This window comes from Schistocerca piceifrons, chromosome 2 (assembly GCF_021461385.2).
Source record: "Schistocerca piceifrons isolate TAMUIC-IGC-003096 chromosome 2, iqSchPice1.1, whole genome shotgun sequence".
Classification (NCBI taxonomy): Eukaryota; Metazoa; Arthropoda; class Insecta; order Orthoptera; family Acrididae; genus Schistocerca; species Schistocerca piceifrons.
Window position 1 is genome coordinate 797,671,901 of NC_060139.1, and position 18,440 is coordinate 797,690,340.

The 18,440-nt window shown below is 41.7% G+C and overlaps 1 protein-coding gene across 1 annotated transcript in view; it reads left to right on the forward strand.

Moving 5' to 3' along the window:
- Positions 1–18,440, forward strand: part of LOC124773398 (disks large homolog 5-like) — a 192,856-nt gene that overhangs the window by 131,064 nt on the left and 43,352 nt on the right. Inside the window, exon 23 of the mRNA XM_047249398.1 lies at positions 7,441–7,663. Coding sequence (XP_047105354.1) covers positions 7,441–7,663 — 223 coding nt within the window. The remainder of the gene's footprint in view (positions 1–7,440; positions 7,664–18,440) is intronic.

Here is an 18,440-nt window from a genome sequence, read left to right on the forward strand (position 1 = left end):
ATTTGTGATCCCTTGATGCCTCAAAACATGTCCTACCAACCGATCCCTTCTTCTAGTCAAGTTGTGCCACAAACTTCTCTTCTCCCCAATCCTATTCAATACCTCCTCATTAGTTACGTGATCTACCCACCTTATCTTCAGCATTCTTCTGTAGCACCACATTTCGAAAGCTTCTATTCTCTTCTTGTCCAAACTGGTTATCGTCCATGTTTCACTTCCATACATGGCTACACTCCATACAAATACTTTCAGAAACGACTTCCTGACACTTAGATCTATACTCGATGTTAACAAATTTCTCTTCTTCAGAAACGATTTCCGTGCCATTGCCAGTCTACATTTTATATCCTCTCTACTTCGACCATCATCAGTTATTTTACTCCCTAAATAGCAAAACTCCTTTACCACTTTAAGTGTCTCATTTCCTAATCTAATCCCCTCAGCATCACCCGATTTAATTTGACTACATTCCATTATCCTCGTTTTGCTTTTGTTGATGTTCATCTTATATCCTCCTTTCAAGACACTGTCCATTCCGTTCAACTGCTCTTCCAAGTCCTTTGCTGTCTCTGACAGAATTACAATGTCATCGGCGAACCTCAAAGTTTTTACTTCTTCTCCATGAATTTTAATACCTACTCCGAATTTTTCTTTTGTTTCCTTTACTGCTTGCTCAATATACAGATTGAATAACATCGGGGAGAGGCTACAACCCTGTCTCACTCCCTTCCCAACAACTGCTTCCCTTTCATGCCCCTCGACTCTTATAACTGCCATCTGGTTTCTGTACAAATTGTAAATAGCTTTTCGCTCCCTGTATTTTACCCCTGCCACCTTCAGAATTTGAAAGAGAGTATTCCAGTTAACGTTGTCAAAAGCTTTCTCTAAGTCTACAAATGCTAGAAACGTAGGTTTGCCTTTCCTTAATCTTTCTTCTAAGATAAGTCGTAAGGTTAGTATTGCCTCACGTGTTCCAACATTTCTACGGAATCCAAACTGATCTTCGCCGAGGTCCGCTTCTACCAGTTTTTCCATTCGTCTATAAAGAATTCGCATTAGTATTTTGCAGCTGTGACTTATTAAACTGATAGTTCGGTAATTTTCACATCTGTCAACACCTGCTTTCTTTGGTATTGGAATTATTATATTCTTCTTGAAGTCTGTGGGTATTTCGCCTGTCTCATACATCTTGCTCACCAGATGGTAGAGTTTTGTCATGACTGGCTCTCCCAAGGCCATCAGTAGTTCTAATGGAATGTTGTCTACTCCCGGGGCCTTGTTTCGACTCAGGTCTTTCAGTGCTCTGTCAAACTCTTCACGCAGTATCTTATCTCCCATTTCATCTTCATCTACATCCTCTTCCATTTCCATAATATTGTCCTCAAGTACATCGCCCTTATATAAACCCTCTATATACTCCTTCCACCTTTCTGCCTTCCCTTCTTTGCTTAGAACTGGGTTGCCATCTGAGCTCTTGATATTCATACAAGTGGTTCTCTTCTCTCCAAAGGTCTCTTTAATTTTCCTGTAGGCAGTATCTATCTTACCCCTAGTGAGACAAGCCTCTACATCCTTACATTTGTCCTCTAGCCATCCCTGCTTAGCCATTTTGCACTTTCTGTCGATCTCATTTTTGAGACGTTTGTATTCCCTTTTGCCTGCTTCATTTACTACATTTTTATATTTTCTCCTTTCATCAATTAAATTCAATATTTCTTCTGTTACCCAAGGATTTCTATTAGCCCTCGTCTTTTTACCTACTTGATCGTCTGCTGCCTTCACTACTTCATCCCTCAGAGCTACCCATTCTTCTTCTACTGTATTTCTTTCCCCCATTCCTGTCAATTGTTACCTTATGCTCTCCCTTATGCTCTGTACAACCCCTGGTTCTTTCAGTTTATCCAGGTCCCATCTCCTTAAATTCCCACCTTTTTGCAGTTTCTTCAGTTTCAATCTGCAGTTCATAACCAATAGATTGTGGTCAGAATCCACATCTGCCCCTGGAAATGTCTTACAATTTAAAACCTGGTTCCTAAATCTCTGTCTTACCATTATATAATCTATCTGATACCTATTAATATCTCCAGGATTCTTCCAGGTATACAACCTTCTTTTATGATTCTTGAACCAAGTGTTAGCTATGATTAAGTTATGCTCTGTGCAAAATTCTACAAGGTGGCTTCCTCTTTCATTTCTTCCCCCCAATCCATATTTACCTACTATGTTTCCTTCTCTCCCTTTTCCTACTGACGAATTCCAGTCACCCATGACTATTAAATTTTCGTCTTCCTTCACTACCTGAATAATTTCTTTTATCTCGTCATACATTTCATCAATTTCTTCCTCATCTGCAGAAGTAGTTGGCATATAAACTTGTACTACTGTAGTAGGCATGGGCTTTGTGTCTATCTTGGCCACAATAATGCGTTCACTATGCTGTTTGTAGTAGCTAACCCGCACTCCTATTTTTTTTATTCATTATTAAACCTACTCCTGCATTACCCCTATTTGATTTTGTATTTATAACCCTGTAATCACCTGACCAAAAGTCTTGTTCCTCCTGCCACCTAACTTCACTAATTCCCACTATATCTAACTTTAACCTATCCATTTCCCTTTTTAAATTTTCTAACCGACCTGCCCGATTAAGGGACCTGACATTCCACGCTCCGATCCGTAGAATGCCAGTTTTCTTTCTCCTGATAACGACGTCCTCTTGAGTAGTCCCCGCCCGGAGATCCGAATGAGGGACTATTTTACCTCCGGAATATTTTACCCAAGAGGACGCCATCATCATTTAATCATACAGTAAAGCTTCATGTCCTCGGGAAAAATTACGGCTGTAGTTTCCCCTTGCTTTCAGCCGTTCGCAGTACCAGCACAGCAAGGCCGTTTTGGTTAATGTTACAAGGCCAGATCAGTCAATCATCCAGACTGTTGCCCCTGCAACTACTGAAAAGGCTGCTGCCCCTCTTCAGGAACCACATGTTTGTCTGGCCTCTCAACAGATACCCCTCCGTTGTGGTTGCACCTACGGTACGGCCATCTGTATCGCTGAGGCACGCAAGCCTCCCCACCAACGGCAAGGTCCATGGTTCATGGGGGAAGAAAGAACACATGTTAGGTAAAAATGGGGAAAACGTACATAATTCCACGTTTGCTGAACATCTATGGCTCTTACAGCATACGCCACGTGAACTGGGCGACGTAGAGTTGCTTCATGAAGCTAATAAGGGTTACAAACTGGACTTGCTCGAAGAATTAGAGATTTTCAAGCATCTGTCTCTAAAAGATGGTTTTGTTCTTAATGAACAGGTGCAGCTTAGAAACAAAAATTTTTTAGATAGTTTCAAACCCCTCCTTGCCTTAATATAATATAGTCTGGCTGACTAGAAGTTAGTTTTCTTGCTTGTTGATGCTGGTGAAATGCGCTTTTCTTGTCTTGTTGGGATTTGACGTATCTATTTTTGATGTTTGTTGTTTGTGATTTTCGATGTGTATGTGTGGTTAATCGACTAGTATGTTTTTGTTCACAACGACAGATGGTTTCGTTTTATTATAACATTTTGGTTGTTTTCGCTAGTATGTATTTCACCGCCTACTTTACGCGAGATTCTCGCGCATTACACTAGTGCCCTCTCTCGTTAGATGTTATCTGTTTGACACTAGGACACAGGTAAATTGTTTCTATATTTTATGTTTTACATAAATGTTTTTAAATGGTCTGATATGTTTTATTTATTAAGACAGAGAGTTTGAATTAACACAACTTTTAATAATTTTTGATGTGCTTATGTATGTATTCATGGATTTTAATATGCATGAGTGTCTGGCACATACAAGTGCCCTCTCTCGGCGAAACCATTTGCCCTAGTGCTTTCACACTCTTGTCTCGATAGTTCATAGGCGAAGTAATGGTGCTAAACTATTCGCTTTGACCCTGTGCCTATAGTCATGTTGTACAAATGGAGAAGATGTCTTAATTATTGACGACGCCTTTGGCACAATTGTTTTATTAATCTCCATTGCATGATGTAATTTTAGTAAGTAACTAAAGATTTTATGCCTGTATTACTCTGGTAATTTCACTATTACTTAAGCTTTTGTGTTTCTCACTTCCTATGCTAAGGCTTTTCTAATGAAAGTGTCTTCCTGTTCAGGATTTTTTACTTCTGATGAAGGTATATTTATATGTACCGATACCTTGGTCAAGAATTTTAATAAATTTTTATCCTGCAACTGTTTTTGGCTGTCATCCATTATCGTGAAGTTTTTAACTCTGATAAAAAGCTGACATGGCTGCTCCATATTCAACGACGAATATGTTATCCACATGCGAAGGCTTGATGCTACCTGCTTTCTCACCAATATCTCTTGTGGTGCAGATTGCATGCCTCTGCTCTGTATTTGCCAGGTGCTGATCTTGACCCAACTGAATTGTGGTTGCCATCTTTATGGCTCAGTGGCACCTTTGTTTTTGAAATTATTGGAGCCAGTACATGATCGTGTAATGAGACTGGCTGCTGACTGACACCTCCTAGAATAGTTCCATAGACAGTGGGGATCTTACTGCATTAATTCTAATGGTATCATCTCCCATGGTCACGATATGATGATTTCCTAATCATCTAACTTATCAGATTCTTCATATAGGGTGTGTTGATCTCCTGACTTCTGTCCTAGAGTGCGTTTCCCAATTGGAATGCACCTACAGACCCTCTGCGTGGAACTCCGCTTAGCTCCCAGTGTTTTTGCCATTCTGCTCTTTGGTTAGTACTCAGACCACATACTATGACAGATATATTTTAAGGACCTAAAGTTCTAGTCACCCCCATGACCTTTTAGCAGTTGTTTTTCTCAGTTCCTCATGGGTATCAGGTTGGTACCATCATTTACACTGATGGCTCTAAAACGATAGACAGGATGGGATATGCTTTTACATCTCCTGTGAGTCAGGAGCAACATTTGTTGGTGGAAACATGGCATGCTTTTACGGTGAAGCTGGTAGCCATTAAAAGAGCCCTAAATTTTATTAAACAGACCTCCATTGACTGTATTTTAATGTATAGTGACTCAACAAGGAGTCACTAGGCTATTGATTAATGTTAATCTTGTCACCCAGTGATTCAAAATTTTCTCTCTGATGTCGTCGTACTACCTGTTCAGTTGTCTTGCTTTGGGTTTCAAGCCATGTCAGTATCTCATGAAATGAACTGGCTGATTGTTTGGCTATTAATGCAGATAATAACACCTCTACTCACTCAGAGATGGAACAAGATCTGTTTGTCTACTGCACTCTCAAATAAATTCCAAACTATCAAGGAGATGATGGCTGTGCGGCATACCTCCTCCCATTCCTTCCGGAAGAATCCACTGTCTCAAGTTACTCTGAGTCATTCATGTCACGTTAAACCATAGTTTTACTTTATGTAATGCGCCACTCCCACATTGTGGTTGTGGAACTTACAGATGGGTCACATCCTGGTTGATTGTCTCCTCCTTCTTGCTATCCATCTCTGTGCACAGTATTCCAGTTTCTTTGCCTCTAATGTTGATGGAAGTTATATAGGGAAAGTTGAAATGGTCCTTTGTTTCCTCTGAGAAAGTTTTTAAAGCAGCTTTCAGGGCAGGGGGACTGATGGTTGGGTTTGGCTCTCGGTGTTTGCTGGACCCTACCTCCTCTGCCACCTACCCTGGTCACCCCTTTTTTTCTTTTTTTTGTGTGTTTAAGTACTTTTAGATGTGATTAACCCTTTTTTATGCCACACACTGTTTTATTTTTTTAAGGTGCCTCTTCATTATAGTACTCCAATGATGGCTAGGCCTTAAGGCTTCCTCATCCGTAATGCTAACTGATGATGAACGAACAGTTGAACAGGTTTCCTCCAAGAGAATGTGTACTTTTTCCATCTTTAATGCTTTCACCATAACAAATTTTGGGATGGCATAGTTGTGGAGGGGACAGCCCACTCCTCCTTACCCACCTACCAACCTGATTATTTCTCTCATCATCTTATTTTACTTTTGTTGGCCCCACTGGTGTTCATTACGTTGTTAGCCTTTTCACTTTTTACTGTCCGCTCCACCCAGCTACATCGATTTATTCATTTATTTTGCTATTGTGTTGGAGGTAGTCAGACATGTAGGTGGTGTGTCTTGGTTGCAGATGAGCCCTAGGAGTCCTTCATCTGCTCTCTAGTCCACAGACTGGCCCGTCCTACATAATTTTATCTTTCATGCAATTATTTCTCACATCTGGTATCAATATAGCTTTCATTCCTTGGTTTTGCCACTAACTTCACGTGCACCACCTCATTAACAAGAGACTGATGACATCACTGGTCCATCAACTTCCCAACCAACTTCTTTAAGAAGTTGGTACCTGTGAAATGATTAGTTTATGTAGTCTCATTGATGAAGCTTTGAACACAAACTGTGGTCCTAAATCTTTTGTTAGAGCTACCTCCAATTGTAGTTCCATGAGTGGTCCTTTATTTTTGTCAAAACAGTGAATTTCATTAAATGGTAATTCATCATATTGGGAGTACACAATAGGAGCAAAATGCTTTGCTAATGTTACATCACATCACAGTGGAATTCTATAAGCAGAAATGTTCTTAGTGACATCTTCATTTGTAATGTATGTTAGCCTAGTGTTGATTTTGCCCATACCTGCTTCAGCCTTTATAAGTCTGTGGTTCTTATGTTATGGTAATGATGTTGCCCTACCATCTCCCCTCACCACCACCCCTGTAAAGGAGCACTTTTTGCATTGCATTCATGCTATATCACAGGTTTGTGTCAAAATGACTTTTTTATTTCAAGAATGGAAACCTGAGTTTCAGATTTGAGAGTGAGTTTTAGTTTTTAAGTAATGGAAGGAATGAAGGTAGCAACTCACCATAGAGCCAAGGTTTTGAGCAGTTAATATATACACGCAAACAAGTCTGGAAAAGTTGCCAAGCTTTCAAACAGTGTTGTTTTTCAGAACTGACTAGTATTGAATACACATTCACATACAAAGATGCAAAGAGACATACACCTGCGCAGCTATATTTTTAACTCTGCAAGGAGACATTAATTGAAAGCCTAGCAATGTTTTCACATGTTTAGCTTTTGTTAGAAACCTTATGAAACAATAGCACCAAACTATTTACAGTGATTAGTGAATATGTGCCTAAAATATTTTGTGTCAATGTTGAGAGCCCTCAGGATACACAATATGGCAGTATGTTTATGAAACTTGGCTCTATCCTTCAGTCACTGGCTGATAAAGTTTTGCTGACAAGATCGTTTCCTGTCACAAGTACATTTCTGAGAGAATTACATGGATGTAAATAAAAATGACTGTCTTGCTAGAACTACTATACATTTTTTGTTTAATGTTTTGTGCTCTTGGACAGTTTTGAATTTGAATTTTTTCCCCTCCAATACTTCCAGGATACAATGAAATAAGAGACAAACCTGGTGACAGCTTTTATATACGAGCCATGTTTGATCGGATGGGAGACATGGGAGATCAACATCAGTTGCAGTTCCACAAAGATGATGTGCTTTATGTTGATAATACAATGTTCAATGGTGTTCCTGGCCATTGGCGAGCTTGGTTTGTTGGTGAAGATGGCCACATGCAGCAGTGTGGCATTATTCCCAGTAAATACAAGTTAGTACCACTGCATTGTATACTCTCAGTTAATAATGTAACTGAACTAGACATAGCTTTTCCCATTTGGAAGGACAAAATTACACATTTAATCATATTGTGAATACAAAAGATGGTGGAGGTGTTAAGGTTATTTATTATATTAACCTTTTCATGGCAAGAGTGATATGCAGTAATAACCTACAAGAGTTCCAGAAATTCTTGCTCAGATATTTAGTACCTCATCTTACTGAAAATTCACTTGAACCTCCATTTTCACTTGTAATGATATTCTTTCAAAATTCTCCAAGGAGAATTTTAAACAATTTTTCTGAGAATTTATTAAACATGATTGTTTGAGCTTTCCTCTCAAGTAGGTTTATGGATACGATATATATGATACCTATATTAACAGTATAGATACTTTCTTTTAACTGTCTAGATACGTTCTTTTAACTGTCAGTCATATAATTCAAGCATATGAGTTAAATTTGATGTAAATAACCTACCTCAACACAAAGGTAATAACAATATTCACAATACAATAATAGAGTAATAAAATTACCACTGACAGCCTTTACATATGACCAGAATTTTTTGGGTTATGTGAGAAGTCTTTTAATAAGATACTGCTATGGTAATCATTGAAAGCTTTATGCATTGTCATTTTGTCATTGACATTTTGACAGGAAAAATTCATTTAGCATTTCTCTATCCATACTCTCAGCCACTTTTCAGTGCCTATTTTGTAGTAGTCTCTGTTTCTCTAGTAGTTTCTTAATAGAGACTATAAATCATGGAGCGCCCCACACATGATGAATTGTTTTACTAAGTACATATCTTTCCAGTGCTTGGTCAACTATTGGGAGTGGCGAAGGCATCAGCAGTGGCCACACGAAATTGTGCACTACCAGAGTGGCGGAAGTGTGTGTGCTGGAGTGCACCAGATTGTGTAACTGGTTGAATTTGGCTTGCAGGAGGCAGTGGACAGGGTCAGCGCAGTGAGCCAGTGGATGCACTTAATAGGATATTGCCACCTGAGCCAAGGACCAACAAACATCGCGCCAGATACTGCTGTCTGAGCCGAGGAAAGACATACATTGAAGATGGGGTCTGCAAGCGGTGTCCAGGCAGAGGTGGGCAAGTTTTGGATCATGTTCCTGGGTGGCGCTGAGTGCCTTGTAGTTCGGAATGAAGTGATGGGGCAGGTATGGTTGAGGCGTTTGGTGACAATGTTGGCAATTTCCACAATGTGACCTGTGTCTTTCATGATCTTGGGGTTGAACGACTTGTCAGAATTGACGTGGGAAGCACTGATCAATGTCTTTTGAAAGAGCAAGCATTATAGGCTCCTGATTGGTGAAGATTGTGAAGTGACAGACCTCCAGTGATGGCTGAAAGTATTTGATTGCCTCATAGATGGCAATGAGATGCACTCAAGGACCATTGAGTTACAGAGAGATTCCGTGAAAAAAAGCGAGCAGCTGCAGGATGACATCGATGGCATCTTGCTGACACCAAAGATGCATTTTGCAGTGTTTTCAATGAAGATGGTTTCCTGGGGGCATTCAAAGATTATGCAGCGATGCTCACTGTGCTCCTCGTGTGTCACAGAGGAAACGAGGATGTCGTCCAAGTAGGTGAGGCACTAGGAAAAGCCTCACAAGATATTGTCCAGGAAATAGTACCACATTTGGGAGGTCGGATGTCATAAAGGCGTTCTTGTGCAAGCTAAATGGTGTGGTGATGGTGGTCTTCTGGATGTCCTTAGGTGCAACAGGACTCTGGATGAAAGCCTTGGCACAGCTTATCGTGGTGAAGTTTGTAGCACCAGCCAATGCGTTGTCGTAGCTGTGTACAAGTGGAACTGAGCACCATTCAGGAATAGAACAGACATTTAACATCTGATAATCACCATGAGACATCTTTCTCCTTGACAAGGTGAAGGGCAGACACTCACGGGCTCTTTGAAGGACAACACTTGTGGCGATCAGTTCGTCAGACTCTACATAATCAATCTTGAGTTTGCCCAATGAGAGGGGCCCAAGGCTGGCAGAAGACTGGTGGTCCAGTCGTGGCATCAGTGCAATGGACAGTCATATGACAAACTTACCGAGGTGCACTGGATGGGCATGTGAGAGCAGGAAGCTATGCCAGGAGGTCAGCGTTTGGGCTGGAGTATGCCACCTGCTTCACATTGAAGAAGACAGTGAACTGGGTGGAGCAGTTAGTTGATCTCCTGGTATCACTGTGAATTAGGTGCCAGCAGGTGGTAGTGCCTGATAAAGTCCACTCCAATAGCGGGTTTGATGACATCAGGGGCTTGAAGGCCGAGGAGAGGTCCCACTGGAGGTCAAAATTGAGGATGCGATGATGTATGCTATAAGTGATGATGGTAGAGGTGTTTGCCACAGTCAGGAGGGTTGATGTGGTGACACCAATGTCCCATATGAGCCATTATGGCAAAATAGACAATTCGCAGCCATTGCCGACCAGGAAAGGTGTGACAGAGCAGGCATCGCAGACCAAAGAAGTGAGCAGCAGCCAGGTGCCCAATCCTGGCAGTTGTTGGTGGTTGTGGCCCAAGAGCAGCACTCCCAGGTTGAAGCATCTGGGACAAAGCTCTCGTGGTACTAGCCATGCTGTGCGAGGCACCAGCAGGGTGGCTGGAGCTATAGCAGTGATAGCTGTCATTGTGCCAGCAGCTGGGGTTGCACTCTTGGTGGCGGTCGGCGTTGAGGGTGTCAACAACAGCCTGTGGCACTGCCATTTTTGTGCTGAGGTGCGTGAAGATGTCATGTACCCCCTACAACTGGAGAGCATGCTGCAGGCCGGCAAGGAGGGTAGCAGTCCATGACGAGTGGGGTGGCTGTCAGTGCGACAGCCAGTTGGCAGTGCTATATTTGAGAGAGACTGATGTGCAATCTGATGTCTCAAAGTCTTGTAGTGGTCGGTGGCTGGGGGGACAACAAGATGATGTCGGGCATCTCCATCGTGTATGCTGACTTGAACTGGCTGATCACCACGTTGATGCTGCAACTGGTGGAGATCGCATCCACTGAGAAAAACTGCAGGTGCAGGTCCAGGGGTAAGGGGTTGAAAAGTGGCAGGTGAGCTGTGCTACTGTTGCATAGTGGCATGGAGTGGCTAAAATAGGTGGTGTCTCAAATATTGGCACATTGTCACTGGGTGGAATGGCAGCAGCAGCAGCAGAAGAAGAAGAAGAAGAAGAAGAAGAAGAAGAAGAAGAAGAATAAATGTGGGCCAGTGGGGGCGCCAGTGTGGCTTCTGGTGCAGGGGACTGGGTCTCCAGTGTAGTTAGCTTTTTAGCATTCCAGCTCCACAAAGTGCATGGTCAGATCAGTGATAATTTTGGCGGGTGAATACACGAAACACATGAGAGTGAAATGGCTTGTGATGCAAAGCACGAAATATAGATTGTTGCGAAATATTATCTGTACCGCCAGTATAGTTTGTCACGTGAAACACAACATAATAGCCTCAGTGCGGTTGTGTTCATAGCAAAGAAATAGAAGTAGCTTGTGGGGTGTGCATGTGAGCAGGAGTCTGTGATTTGCACCTAATGAGACAAGGTGGCAGTTAGCAACATGTAGAGTTTGAATCACCTGAGTTTATCATTGGGTTACCGATGTAGGATCATTGGTACCTAATTAAACAATCCACAAAAAATTAGATAAAATTGAGCACATGGGAATAGGCATGGTAGGCAATGGCACAATGAATAACCTTCACAAAACACTTAAGGCAAAAACAGAATTATTGAATTAACTGAACTGCCACAAGGAGCTCTGAAATAATCTCAAGAATTAATAGCTTTTACTGGTTCCTGAAACCATGAGGCACAATATTAATGTCAGTTGTTGATATGGTGAATAAGAAAGGAAAGAGTGGCACCAAGAAGTGCAATAAAAATAGCATCATTAGTAGCAATTTGTTCGGGGAGGGGGTGGGGGGAACACTCACTCTATACACTGTCCAACATGAGTGTCGACACACAGAATAAAGTCACAACCAAACTGGCATTGTCACCTTGAAAAGAAGAAGAGAACTGAGAGTGAAGTTAGGCCGATGGAAGAATTGGTAGGAGCAAGGCCATTGTCTTGGTCCCATTAGCCAGTGACTGTAGTAGATGGGTGTATGGTCGCATGGCAGAACTAAGACCTTTGGGTGGAAGTACGTAGACAGATTTGCATGAGGAAATGACCTCAATGAATTACTAGACAGCCATAGTGAAAAAATAATTGCGTATTGAATGGATTCGGACTGCTAAAATCGAAGTGCAGTGAAGAGCTGTCATAATATTACTGCCTCTTCATCTAGTCTGCTGAACATTGTGCTTCTGCTTGACTCAGTGGTACAATCTCAGACTATGGAGCCAGAAGTTTGAGCCCCAGTCATTTGTAGGTTTTTTTTTAATCACTTCGTTCACCACAGAAAATGAGAAAATGTTTGTTGGGAAATGCTGGGTTGCACCTGGTTTGGAGTCGTTATTAATCTGTCGGTACCCCTATAGCCGTATGTGTAGTCAGTTTGAAGATGGGTGTATGGCACTTTCAACAGGACCATGCCTAGTAAAACATGATGGTGTTCAAACCAACTTTTGAATTGATGACAGATTATATTTTCATTGTTACAAACATTTCTAATTTCCTTTGTACTTTGGTAATCATTGTTGGTAGGGCTGTATCTTGGTCAGTGACATCATTTTCAATGTGGATATCCTCAGGGAGCTCAGATATATTTGTTACCATTAGAACTATTATACAGGGTGGTTATAATTAAACTTTCACTACTTGAGCCGTTGTGGGTGGAAAAAATATTTACCCCTATGTGTTACAAACTTTATAGAAATGATGTTCAGACTGCGCATTGTAAGATTTGCATTGTTAGTGTCATGACTTACTGTTAGGCATGATACTGATGTAGTGACTTAGGGTTAAAACACAATCTCATAGTAAATTACAGCTGCAGACAGTCAACATGGGCTGCTGCTCTTTGTGAGTATCGACACATTAAAGGAATACGGAGAGGTCCTCTTTCTGTACCAGCGTTGAAGAACATGACTCGGAAGTTTGAATTACTTTGTGATTTGGGAATTGCTATTGGGTGAGTCTGTTGGCAGATTGTGCCACAAGTTGTTGAAGAAGTTACTGTTGCCATGGCTGAGAATGCTGGAAGGAATGTGCAATTTTCAAGCAGTGTGAGCTGTGTCACTATAATTGAATGTTCCATGGTCCATCTCTAGTACAGTCCCAGAATGTTGTGGATACAGATTCTCAATCACATTGACAACATTTGTACCCTAAACATAAACATGGTATGCAATTAACAAATTTTACCCTCACATGTGGTAAATGAAATGTGTTTCTTTCAATGGTTTATTCATTATTTCTCACCTGCATGTACTTAAACATGTTTCCACAAGTTTTATTTTCATATGATCTCTTGTTTTTCATGTGGGATCTCACAAGTAGCAGAAGTTTAAATAACCATCTTGTATTTTCGTCATGATTGGGCTTCCAAACTATTTGTTCCTAGTAGTTTTCAGAAAAAGCATTTAATATTGCTTGTGAACACAAGAGGCATGTCAAATGGCATCACAGGTGATGTCTGTGTACAGGTTGGATCATGTGGGATGTGGGAGAGTGGGAGAACTGGATTCTCAGGCTGATTGAAAGTCATAAAATCTGAGAAAGTGTGTGGTCATTATTGCAAATATGTGTTACAAAGGAAATCGTCCAGAAAGAACATCCCAATGCCATTTGCATGGGCTACCTGGTGGGTGGCCGGAAGTCAAAAGATGTCACAAAGAACAGCGACATTTAAGGGAAACTGTGGAATAATAGAGAGAGACTGAGGCGGAGATGACACAATTTACAGTAAAGATAGGGCAGCTGGCGTAATCTATGTGCCCTGAAGAGGAGCTGCAACACAAGAGAGACAGACAGAAGCATATGGCTGTAGATCTTGAACAGGAGACAGTAAGACTCAGAAGAATATTCTGGCAGACAGTCACAGGAGGCAGTCACATGGTCTCTCTCCCATGCTTCCTGATTGGTTTGCAAAATATTTTCAAAATATACTGTACTAAGGAGCATCTTGGACTTTTGGTCTGTGAGTTCATCATACAGATGACGGCACATTTATCCAGCTGAGTAACTGGGTACTGAATGCAAAATCTTACAAAGGTAGAACTACAATAAAATTATTAATTTGTTGTGGTCCTTGATGCACCAGACAGCTGGAGCTGTATATACAGTCAATGGATTCTACAACTGTATCTGCTGCTTCCTCATACCTCTCTCAGTATGTTGCCTTGTGACGCACATATGAAACATGCAGTGTTTTGCCAGAAACAGAAATAATTTTATTAATGCATGAAAAGATTTAGTTTATGACCTCCAAAGGTGCTAGAAATATTCTCTTAGATTTTGTCCTTACATAAGGATGATTGTGTTTTACTGATTTATTTGGTAAAACAGTTCCACTTAAAAGACATCTGCATCTACAGCTGCATATGTAAGCTGCTTTATGGTGCACGGCACTTTGTGCTGCTACTGCTTGTTCCCTTTCCTGTTCCATTCACAAATAGAACGAGGGAAAAGTGACTGCCCACATGTCCCTGTGCAAGCCCTAATTTCTCTTATCTTCGTGGCCTCTACATGAAATGTACGTTCATGGCAGTAGAATCATTCTACAGTCAGCTTCAACTGTTGGTTCTTTAAATTTTCTCGATAGCGTTTCACTTAAAGAACATCATCTTCCCTCCAGGGATTCCCATTTGAGTTCATGAAGCATCTTCGTAATACTTGTGTATAAATTGAACCTACCAGTAATAAATCTAGCAGCATTTCTCTGAATCGCTTGGATGTCTTACATCACTCCAATCAGGTGGAGATCATGGAAGAATGGATCGTACTACTGTTCTAGACAAAGTCTTCTTTATTGATGATATCCATCTTCCATAATAGCTGCTGCTTGCTGATCACTTTGTCCATCAGATTGTTTGTGTACATAGAGAGTAAGTGCAGTCCTATCATACACTCCTGATGATACCCTTGCCTCTGATGGACACTCACCTTTGAAGACAATCTGCTGGGTTATACTACATAAGAAGTCTTTGAACCACACGCTTATCTTGGAATCTAATCTGTGAGTTTGGACCTCTGTTAACAGTTCGCAGTGGGGGGGAAATGTTTTCCGGAAATCTAGGAATATGTCATCAGCTTGTTACCTTCATCCATGGGGTTTGCAGGATACTATGTGGCAAAAGGGCAATCTGAGTTTTGCATGGGTGGTGCTTTCCAAATTCGAGCTGATTTGTGAACATACGCTCTTCCTTATCAAGAAAATGAGCTGTTACATATGTTCATCTCCATGTCAGATAAAAACATACCTAAATTTTTTGAAAGTCTCTTCAGGTTTGCTGCCTGATCCTAAAATCAACTCGATTCAATATTTTGGCAGTCCAGCTGGTCACCATCTTCAGGTGAATGCTGCTTCTGCTGATGAGTTCCAGTGAGAACTGACTCCAGGCTGCAAATCAACGATCTGTGTGCGTCGACTTTCGGTGAACACTATGTCCCAAAGTACCATGTGGTTTTTTTATAATCCATAACCTCTAAAAATGGAAGCATCCCATCACTTTCAACCTCTATGGTAACTTTAATGTGGGGATGAAGACAGTTGAAGTGGTCCAAAAATCTATTAAGACATCACATCCATGTGATCAGGCAAAAAAAGGTAACATCGACATATCTCCAGAAGCATGTTGGTTGCAAAGCCGAAGTCCTCAGTGCCATATCCTCGAAGTCCGCCATAAATAAATTGGTGACCATGGCTGATAAAGGACTACCCATAGCCACTTCATCGTTCTGTTCGAAAATGTCGACATTAAATAAAAAATATGTGGATGTTAGCACTTAATGACAAAGCTTCACCAACTCTTTATCAGTTTTTCACTAATCAAAGTAAGGAACTCTTCCAGAGGGACTCGTGTAAACAGAGATACCACATCAAAACTCACCAATAGATTTGAAGTTCTCAGCCTCAAAGATTTCAATTGTTGAATAAAATCCACCGAATTGGAGATACGGTGTTCACACTTACCAACATATGGACTGAGAACAGATGATAAATACTTCACCAGGTTATAAGTGGGCGCACCCAAATTACTAACAAAAGGGTGTAGAGTAACCCCTTCCTTATGTAACTTAGGTAGACCATACAACCTACATCTACATCTACATCTACATTTATACTCCGCAAGCCACCCAACGGTGTGTGGCGGAGGGCACTTTACGTGCCACTGTCATTACCTCCCTTTCCTGTTCCAGTCGCGTATGGTTCGTGGGAAGAACGACTGTCTGAAAGCCTCCGTGCGCGCTCTAATCTCTCTAATTTTACATTCGTGATCTCCTCGGGAGGTATAAGTAGGGGGAAACAATATATTCGATACCTCATCCAGAAATGCACCCTCTTGAAACCTGGCGAGCAAACTACACCGCGATGCAGAGCACCTCTCTTGCAGAGTCTGCCACTTGAGTTTGTTAAACATCTCCGTAACGCTATCACGGTTACCAAATAACCCTGTGACGAAACGCGCCGCTGTTCTTTGGATCTTCTCTATCTCCTCCGTCAACCCCGATCTGGTACGGATCCCACACTGATGAGCAATACTCAAGTATAGGTCGAACGAGTGTTTTGTAAGCCACCTCCTTTGTTGATGGACTACATTTTCTAAGGACTCTCCCAATGAATCTCAACCTGGTACCCGCCTTACCAACAATTAATTTTATATGATCGTTCCACTTCAAATCGTTCCGCACGCATACTCCCAGATATTTTACAGAAGTAACTGCTACCAGTGTTTGTTCCGCTATCATATAATCATACAATAAAGGAGCCTTCTTTCTATATATTCGCAATACATTACATTTGTCTATGTTAAGGGTCAGTTGCCACTCCCTGCACCAAGTGCCTATCCGCTGCAGATCTTCCTGCATTTCGCTACAATTTTCTAATGCTGCAACTTCTCTGTATACTACAGCATGATCCGCGAAAAGCTGCATGGGACTTCCGACACTATCTACTAGGTCATTTATATATTTTGTGAAAAATGGTCCCATAACACTCCCCTGTGGCACACCAGAGGTTACTTTAACGTCTGTAGATGTCTCTCCATTGATAACAACATGCTGTGTTCTGTTTGCTAAAATCTCTTCAATCCAGCCACACAGCTGGTCTGATATTCCGTAGACTCTTACTTTGTTTATCAGGCGACAGTGTGGAACTGTATCGAACGCCTTCCAGAAGTCAAGAAAAATAGCATCTACCTCGGAGCCTGTATCTCCCAGGTAGATGCTATTTTTCTTGACTTCCGGAATGTGTTCAATACTGTTCCGCACTGTCGCCTGATAAACAAAGTAAGAGCCTAGGTGGAACGGCAGCTCCATGATGTAGTTTCTTATGTAAATCTGTGGACAACAAACTCTTGATCAACAATGAAAGTGTCTTGCACTTAATCCTTTCTGTGGGATCACTAGAAAGTCTTCTGTTTGCCGGGTCGTTGAGTAGTAAATCCATTTTTAGGATGTAATCATCCTGCGTCATTACAATGTGGCATTCCTCTTGTCAGCTGGTAAAACTACACTACTGGCCATTAAAATTGCTACACCACAAAGATGACGGGCTACAGACGCAAAATTTAACCGATAGGAAGAAGATGCTGTGATATGCAAATGAGTAGCTTTTCAGAGCATTCACACAAGGTTGGCGCCAGTGGCGACACCTACAACATGCTGAAATGAGGAAAGTTTCCAACCGATTTCTCATACGTTGCCTGGTGAAACGTTGTTGTGATGCCTCGTGTAAGGAGGAGAAATGCGTACCATCACGTTTCCGACTTTGATAAAGGTCGGATTGTAGCCTATCGCAATTGGGGTTTATCGTATCGCGACATTGTTGCTCGTGTTGGTTGAGATCCAATGACTTTTAGCAGAATATGGAATCATTGGGTTCAGGAGAGTAATACGGAATGGCATTATGGATCCCAACAGCCTCGTATCACTAGCAGTCGAGATGACAGGCATCTTATCCACATGGCTGTAACAGATCGTGCAGCCACGTCTCGATCCCTGAGTCAACAGATGGGGACGTTTGCAAGACAACAACCATCTGCACAAACATTGCGACGACGTTTGAAGCAGCATGGACTATCAACTCGGAGACCATGGCTGTGGTTACCCTTGACGCTGCATCACAGGCAGGAGCACCTGCAATGGTGTACTCAACGACGAACCTGGGTGCACGAATGGCAAAAGTCATTTTTGGAATGAATCCAGGTTCTGTTTACAGCATCATGATGGTCGCATCCGTATTTGACGACATCGCGGTGAATGGACATTGGAAGCGCGTATTCGTCATCGACATACTGGCGTATCACCCCATGTGATGGTATGGGGTGCCATTGGTTACATGTCTCGGTCACCTCTTGTTTGCATTGACGGCACTTTGAATAGTGGACGTTACATTTCAGATGTGTTACGACCTGTGGCTCTATCCTTCATTCGATCCCTGTGAAACCCTACATTTCAGCAGAATAGTGCATGACCGCATGTTGCAGGTCCTGCACGGGCCTTTCTGGATACAGATAATGTTCGACTGCCGCCCTGGCCAGCACATTCTCCAGATCTCTCACCAATTGAAAACGTCTGGTCAGTGGTGGCGGAGCAACTGGCTCGTCACAATACTCCAATCACTATTCTTGATGAACTGT